Genomic DNA, 8,885 nt, shown 5'->3' with positions numbered 1-8,885 from the left:
TTAGGCCTGTTACATCTGCGTTTGTAGAAGGTGTCTAAACTTGTTTGAGTTTGACCAAACCTGGTGGAATTTCCTGGAAATTGGTAGCTTACTTAAAAAAAGCTGTACTGATCCCTGTTTGGTCAGTTGACTTTAACTTTAGATATAGTGGAAAACCTTGTTTGACAGCTATCTTCCAGTTGCTGCCATGTATTTGGCTCTGTAAAGGCTTTCTAAGCATTCCTCACATGTAGATCTTTTCCTTTAATCGTATGTAGCTATAAAAACCAAACACATTGTTCAGTGCCATGTACAAGAAGACTAATTTTTTTTTTCCTGTGGTGCAACTGAGTAAGCCCTACAATCCTAGCTGAAAGAGGATTGGGAGTTTTCTTGTTCATCCAAATTGACAGTTATGTTTATAGGATCTAAGGCTTAACTGCGGGCTGTCTGACATGCGAAAACAATTGCCTCTGGTCAGTAGTGAATGCAGAAGCAGCTGGTTGGACAACAGCATTTCGTCTGCCATTCTAATGTGTACACAATTGTCTTTAAACATGTTAAAACTGAACAATGAAAAGATTCTGTAATGAAGTGATCAAGACTTGCTATAGTTCTGAAATAATCTGATCTGGTCTTGTTTCTCTTCCTCAGAGTTCTGATTTCAGTCATTGCTAGCCAATCCATTATATCTTTACGTAATACCATCACAATGCCTGTGGTAAAAGCAGTAAAATGTCACTTTCCTCTGCTAGTGGTTTGATTTTGTGAGCATGACACTATGCAAAAAGGCAATGGGCTGGAGTATCAGTCAATACATCATTGCAGATTCGTTGAAAACTGCCAAGGAAAGGGTCAGAAGAAACAGGTACGAGCGTGGCTTAGGGCTAGTGGAGAGATTCCTTATACAGGATGTAGTGTTGAGGTTTGCTGTGGATGTTGTGAAAAGATAAAATATTTTTCTTGCTTTTTAGCAAGCAAACAAATGTGATCTAAGTTGTAAATAGTTATTAAGAAATTGCTTAAGGAGGGGACCTCTGCAACATCCTTTTGGTAGTCTGGTGTGCTTATTAGCTCCCTATGCCTCAATTTCCTAAATGCTGTCAAGTAACAATGTTAACCTGAGCAAATTGAAACTCTTGAGTCCAATTAGTTAATAATGTTTTAATTATAATTAAGACAGGTTTTTACTTTTTTTAAAGAGCCAAATCTAGCATTTGAGAGTTAGATTTTTTCCTAGAACTTATTATCAACCAGCCTGAATTAAATAACAGAAAATTCTTAGTTACTTCCTCACCTCGTCCTTTATTTTTACTTAGATATGCGGATATGCTCTGAGCTTTGATTATACAACTTAACTTCGTTTTGACTATCAAGTGTTGATGTGTTTTTGTCAAATTCTTAGAATATGTGACTGTCTACTCAACAAAATTAGACTTGGTAGTCTTATTTAATTTAAAAATGCATTTTGATGTGCTTAACAGTTTTGCCCGCTTAGTATGTGTTTTGTAAGCTGAATCTACTGCTTTTAATAGCTGGAGTAGTAGACCACAGAAGTAACCTTTATTCTCTTTCTCAGCTATCACTAAGCTTTCCTCTTTGAGGTCACTTTTAATTGGAATACATAAGTTATTCGCCAAAATATTTTACCACTTCTAGAATAAGTTTACAAATCACTGTTACAGATTTATTCTGTATATAGAATAAACTGTCAGCTTAGTTGTTTAACGCTAGCTTCTTTTGACAATAGACAATGGTAATTTTTCTTCTGGGTTAACTTTTACCAGCTTTTTCTTTTTCTTAATTGGTTCTCTGTTCGGTTGCGCAAACAGTAGTTTTCTTATCTGGAGAAGTTGTATATGACAGTGTGGTGCCAGTAGGTGGTCTAGGAAATGGCTCGGGAGTTGCAGTAACATGGGTAGCAAAACATGTAAAGTGGCATATTATAAAACAGATTCTTGAGTTCTCTTAAACTAACAACTGGAGATCTTTAGTTTGGTGGAATGCTTCTTAGACTTCTGATACTCTTTTTCTTTTCTAACAAAATGTGTTTCCTGATCCCATCAGAATAAGAGTTGAATTCACCATGACTGGAATGTGTATGATGAATTTCCATATATGTTGAAATGGTGATGGTTAAAAAAATTACAAGGTTCTTTTACAACTTCTCTCACTTGTTTTTGTAATTCTAGGAGACTCTGCAAAGGATTGTCTCTACTCTAGCGAACAAAAATGATGAAATTCACAACTTCATTGACATGCTGAACCAAACAATAAAAAATGTTCAGGTATATATATTAAGGCTCATAGGTTGTAGCTAAAAGGGGAGCAACCTTCCAGTTTTGTCAGTCTCAGACTGTTTGGGTAGTGTGTAAGGGATGGGCTGTAAGAATCAAGTTTAAAATGTATCTTCATGTTGGAACCAGATAGAAAAATATGTTATTTTTTAAGTCTCTGTCTAGTTGAAAGGTATGGTGGTTTTGCTTTTCATGCCAAAAGCTAATGTAGGATTTGATTTGTGTGGAAGAGAATCTGGATTTTTTTTGTGTGGAAGAGAATCAAGATCTCAAACTCCTGTTAGTCAGAAGTAGTCTATCTTTTTTAGACTTGTAGTCTGCTTGGCAAACTGAAAAATGAGACCATCCTGACACTTGAGAGAAAATTCTTTGCTCTTTTCAGTAGTTGCAAATTGTTGGGCTTAAGTTAAGTTAGACCTAATTTTTAGAGCATCTACTCTAGAATGAGGTTTACGTTCATTTAGCCTATCAATAAGCCATAAGTTGTTTGTTTTGTGTTAAAGCTGAGCTAAGTTAACTGCAGAAATGGAAATCATCCAGCAGATTTCTAAGCTGGCTTCTTGAGTGCAGTTTTAATATCAAATTAAACCATTTAATATGGAACTGGGTAACTACCTCCTTATAAACATCTAGCGATCCATATATAATTGTAGGAGGGAAATCAAGGCCTTTTGGCATGGAACAAAGTTGCCAAGTATGTTGGTTCTGTGCAAGTTTGAGTATCATGGAATTTTCATGGCTTTCAGTCTTCAGTGTCTGCTTAGGAGGTGTCCATCATTCGTAATGTTTTTTCCCTTTTGATAAGGTGAGGAGCGATGACAAGGTATCTAGTGGTCATGGCAAAGCATGTTTGGGCAAACAATGTAACTGTCAGTGTAAAAGACTAGTCTGGATTGTTTCCAATACAAATTGCAGCAGTTTCAATTCTCTTCTCAGGTAAACTCTTCGAATGCAATCAGCGAGTTGGATGAAGAATTTGAAGGTCTGTATTCTATATTGGATGAGATGAAGGGGAGTATGGCCAACACTATTCAGCAAGAAGAGGCTCGTAAAATTCAGGCTCTGCAGGTAACTGTATAACTACATCTAAATTTTTGCAGCGGAGTAGAAGCAGTTTTAAACTGTTATTTTAAATCTCAACTGAAAATGATATTTTGATAGCGTTGCAAGAAACGCAGTAAGTGTAAGGTAAATGTTTTCTTTGATTATAAGTACTTCTCTGGTCCCTTCTTCTAGGGTACTTCATGGTTTCTAGCATATTTATGTTCTCAACATTGTTATGTAGAAAGGAAGTGGCATTACCTGTAGAGTTTACAGGTGGAGAGTGGCTGCATAGGAGCAGGACTTAGATATGTTTACTACCTTCAAACTAACGAACAGCTTCTGGATGGAAGTTGGTTTCTTTCTCCAGTTTGGAATATGAGCATCTGAACCTGTAAACATGTCTAAGTGACTTACCTGGGCTTGAACTTAGAGTTGAGAATCATGCCAGGTATCCTAAGCACAAGGGCTGATCTCCTGTTGGCAGTTTCCTCCACTTGTTAACATCAAGCAAATTGTATGTGCATACTGGAAGACATACAGGAATTGCTTGGGAACAGGTTACACTGGTGCCTGCTACTAAACCTGCTACATGAACTTAATCAACTTGTAGTTGTATGCTGTCATGCAGGAGAATCTTTCCAATGGGTTTCAGAAAAACAGAAACAAAAACGCAAATTTCTGAAATGTGTATAGAGTCTATTTATACTATAAAATAAAACTATACTTTAGTATACTATAGTATATATACTACACTATATATTTTCATATGTAGTATAAAAAAAAATAGTTTTTCCAGTACCGTGTAGCAAGTTGGCTCTAGCTTTCAGAAAGTCTAGTTGCATGGGGCCAAAGCATGTTAAATATCTTAAGCAGAAGCTGTTTCTCTAGCTTTTTTCTTTAAATGATCCTAGTTGCCGTATTCTTCTGTCTAGTTCTTTTTGCTTATACAAAGTGGTAAGGAAGATGTTTGTTCCTGAAAAAATTCACCTTCTGGTGTCTAGTCAGTTTAAAGAAGTTCTAGGAGCAGTTGCCTGAAACAAATTCCACAGGCTTCCTTATAAGGTCTGTTTTATGTTCATAATTAAAAACTGGGTGTTCTGAGTGCACAATTTAAGTTAAGCACTTAAGTGCACTTTTTCACCTCCAATTTAATCTTTCTCCCCATATGTCTAAGTCCTTGTGAAGTTTTTCAACAGACAGAGGTCTACCCAAATCCAGGGACACTTAGGACTGAAATGCTTAAAGAGTAAGTGCTTCTCAATGAACAGCTTACAGGAGAAATTCAGCTGTGGCATGTATCAATTATTCTACCTTCTAGTGAAGAAAAACTGAAGCTAATCTTGCAAGAAATGATTCTGGAACTGAAAACTGTTTTGATAGTTACTCATCTGGCAGCTTGACTTGACCATTGAAATTTTCTGTTAATTCTGTTAATATCTCTTCATTTTCTGATAGTTAAACTAATTTGATCAAGCTCAGGTGTGGCTGAACCAAGTTCTTCTGAAAGCTTGTCAGTGTGGTACAGCTGTATCAAGAATTGCTGCTGGGTATCTGTGTTGAACAGTTTGAGCTGCTACTTGGTCAGAAGAGGATGAAGATGAGTGGAATGTTACAGATCACTGACACAGCTGTTAAGTGCCCTACTTGTCTTTCAGCTGAGGCTTTTCTCTAACTACAGGCCCAAAGGACATTCTCTTTACTTGATGACAGACCAAGCTTCCTCTAACTGAGTCACTGCAAGAGTGCTTTTCCCAATAGTCAATCTACCAAAACAAACTAACATATGAAAACTGTTGCACTGAGTGTATTAATCCAAGCCATTATCTTTGACTGGAGCTGAAAATCAACTTTCTATGAGGAAACCAAAGGAACTTCAGTGAGGTCTAAACATCCTGTTTAAAGGAATGGACTTGCTTAATTTATTGTCCTCTTAAAGTGCTTGTGTTGTAGTTAGTCTTCTGTAGTTGACTAGATGCTCTTGTTGAGAATAAGCTGTGACTTAAAATACTGGGAGTACGTAATGATGGAAAAGGGTGAGGATTTAATATTTAGACTGACCCCTCCCAAATAATTTCCTTGGATGTTAAGGCTGAAAATTAGAAGTTCTCCTTAAACCCTTGCTTTGAAAATATATTGCTTCATTTTGGGGCAGTGTATTTTAATGACACTAAAGTATTTATTTTTAACTCCCAAATGCAGATGCATCTCAGTTAAGATGCTAATGGAAGCATCCAGTTACCATGTCATTTCTGCAAAGCTGTTTTTGAAAATGCCTCTGGCATTTGCTTCTCTCTGAGGTGTTTGCCTGGGACATTTTGGCAGTATCATGGTGTATCTGAGTTTGTCTGTGTTGGATATCCTCCAGAGAGGAGAGCAGCTGTATTAGATGAATGACAACTTGCGCTAATGGCATGCTTCAGAAGTTATCTGGAAACTGCATACAAACCTCTAGCTATTGGACTGTTTCCTTGCTGCTATTTTATCCGTGAACAGTAAATCTGAGGGGCATCTGGCAGCTGGCCCAGGTCAACTCACCGCACTTGCCAAAACTATTACACTTCTGAAGTGCTTGAGAGTGGTCTGTTCTCAAAGTTGATGCAACAGTTGGTTGCTTTTGAGACAGTGACTACTTTAGAGCAAGCTGTCTTTCCTGAAGTGTTTTAAAGAAAAATAATTACTTGCTGTTGACTTGTTCTGAGATACTACAGTAAGTATCACATGAGTAGAAAAACAGCTGTAGGTTGAATGGTATGCAAAAGCTGCTGGCTTTTAAAATGTGCATCCTGTTTAACCTACAATGTTTAGGATCCAGTGTATTCAAAACTAATCTTTTTAGGGATATACCCATAGTATGTAATATCAGAAGTTCTCCGTGGACTGTTCTATATACAGGGAATGGTAGTTTGCTAATGATAGAGTTTTAGATAATCATGAAAGAAATTTCTCTTCTGTCCTTCTTCCTCTGTTCCCTTTCCTCTACTATCCCCATTTGTTACACAGTGTTGTAGTTTAACCCAGCAGGCAGCCAAACACCACACAGCTGCTCGCTCACTCCCCCCACCCAGTGGGATGGAGGAGAGAATCAGAAAAAAAAGTAAAATTTGTGAATTGAGATAAAGGCAGTTTAATAGAACAGAAAAGGAAGGGAAAATAATAATAATTATGATAGAATATACAAAATAGGTGATGCACGATACAGTTGCTCACCACCTGCTGACCGATGCCCAGCCAGTTCCTGAGCTGAGGTCACTGCTTCCCAGCCAGCTCCCCCCAGCTTATATACTGAGCATGACATCATATGGTATGGAGTACCCTGGAATACCCAGCTAGATTAGCTGTCTGGGCTGTGCTCCCTCCCAGCGTCTTGTGCACCTGGCAGAGCATGGGAAGCTGAAAAGTCCTTGATTAGTGTAAACACTCCTTAGCAACAACTAAAACATCAATGTATGATCAATGTTATTCTCATCCTAAATCCAAAACACAGAACTATACCAGCTACTAGGAAGAAAATTAACTCTATCCCAGTGGAAACCAGGGCTTAGAGCGATATTGATTTTCAGGATTGTCTTGTGATAATTCTAGAGCTGGTTGGAGGTAAAATCATTGCCTTTTTCAAGGCTACTGCTACATTAAACAGTATCAGTTCGTTGATGAAGTGCAGTTCTGTAAATAGAAATTGGAGTGTGCACAGATGCAAGCATTTCTTTGCTTCTGAAATCCTGATGTTGGAAAAACAGGCCTTAAAGTGAAATCTGGCCTTTAAATCAGACTTTACCACCTATCCAGCTTTTTCCTCTTTGGATTTATAGGATGTGCCATGTATCACTGCACTTCTCAAGCACAGTGAAATTCTAGTTAACGTGATGTGTCAGAGGTAATAGCCTTGATTAGATAAGGTAATAAGTTGTTACAAATGCATAGCAAAGCCATGTAGTTCTAGTACTGGTAGTTTATAAACTACTTTTGTAATGTGAATACACCAGATTATTCTTACTTTCTGTTTTTGCTTCAGGATCAGCTTAGCCAGTGTAGTAATGCCCTAGAGAGTTCTGAAGAGCTGCTGGAACTTGCTGCGCAGTCGCTGGACATAAAGGACTCTGCGGAATTCTTGAAGGTAAAAAACACTGAATGGGTGTGCATAAGGCAGATGTTAGTATTGTCTCAATTTGAAATACCCTTTGCATTACTGTACTGGACCCTGCAAACTTACCAGGAATACTGAGAGTAAGGATAGAGAGGCACATAAAAGTACAGTTAATGCTCTGTTGAGGAGGCCGACTCAAGCACTGTAGTCCTGAATTTTTTTGCAATCTCTAATAAAATAAGTTTTTTCTTATTTAGAGTGAGGTGGGAGGGAAAGGAATGCCTTGTCCAGGACAACTGTCAGTGTTAAGCAAACTTGCACTGATGCTAAGTAAGTGAACCCAGAAAGTGAGGGTGAAATAAATCTATAAAACTGAACCAAGACTTAAAAAATGCGTGATGGCCAGCATTCAAAGCCATGGCAAGTGATCTGTCAGTTGCCCAGTGCTGTTACATGACACTTGCAGAGAGTCTCTGTATTCTAGCAGCAGCCATCCATGGATGGTAAGATGTTTGTTTTGCAGAATTTCATGCAAGCTGTGGATCTTTAGTTTGCAACCCTGAACTCTATAGCTGTCCTGAAAGATCTTATGAAACTGAAGGTTGCCCCTTTCAGGGCAACTCTTCCTCTATTCCCCAAAACCTTCTAATGCATTTGTATACTGTGTAGGCAAGAGCCTGATTTGGGCCTCAATTGCAATTCCAATACAAGTAACGTATACTTTACCACAGCAGACTTGTAAATAAGGCAATATGTATCTAACTGGAATAATATACTTACAAATTAATAAAACAGTTCTACATGTACACTGACTCAGTACAGTAGGCTTGCTATAATAATCCTTGCATTAGTAGTAGGGTCAGCCACACCAAGTCCAAGACCCAATTACTTTTGCCTTTCTGCATTTTAACAGGAACAAGGACACAAATTATTCTAAACGAGTGGGCAAGAAGGCTGTCTTACTGTGTCTGTTGTACCTTTTGGCAACATGTTTGTGTGCTGCCATGCTTCCTGAGTGTCAGCTTTGATTTACTTGCCTTGAAAAGTGACAATTCCTAAACTGTGTTTTTCTTAGCTCTTCAGTTGGAGTTGTCCTTTTTGTCTTGTCACAGTGATGTGTAAAAATAAAGTTAGCTCTTGAGCACTATGCAGAATGTAGCTTTGAATTTATTGTAAGTTGTTTCTTTTCAGATATCTCTAATGCTTTTTTCAGTCAAACTAAGGAAAGTTATTTGAGTGTTTGCTAGGCGGAAAATCTCTTCAAATTTGGAGTCTGAGGCTTAAGATACTGAAATCCAATTCAGTGAATTCTAATATCTAGGATTTGAAACTTGTATTACACTAGCTTGCACTTGTAAATGTGCCTTCAGATATGGCATTTAAGGTAATACTGCCTTGGCTACTATTGCTCTGCTAATAGCAATACCAAGTGTTCCTGAAGGGGCAGCTCCAGCCCTGACTTTATTTTATTGGCACAAATT

At 37.9% G+C, this 8,885-nt stretch overlaps 1 protein-coding gene across 1 annotated transcript; it reads left to right on the top strand.

Moving 5' to 3' along the window:
* Positions 1 to 760: 760 nt before the first annotated feature.
* On the top strand, positions 761 to 7,434 carry LOC104071143 (FSD1-like protein; the record flags this gene model as incomplete). Its single annotated transcript, XM_009576972.1, has 4 exons — positions 761 to 847; positions 2,172 to 2,267; positions 3,213 to 3,344; positions 7,333 to 7,434. Coding segments are annotated over exons 1-4 (417 nt in total), but the record flags the coding sequence as incomplete, so codon positions are not given.
* Between the last annotated feature and the right edge of the window lie 1,451 nt (positions 7,435 to 8,885).

This window comes from Fulmarus glacialis, unplaced genomic scaffold (genome assembly GCF_000690835.1).
Source record: "Fulmarus glacialis isolate BGI_N327 unplaced genomic scaffold, ASM69083v1 scaffold8264, whole genome shotgun sequence".
NCBI lineage: Eukaryota > Metazoa > Chordata > Aves > Procellariiformes > Procellariidae > Fulmarus > Fulmarus glacialis.
Note: the sequence above shows the minus strand (reverse complement) of the source record. Positions and strands in the feature narration are given on the sequence as shown.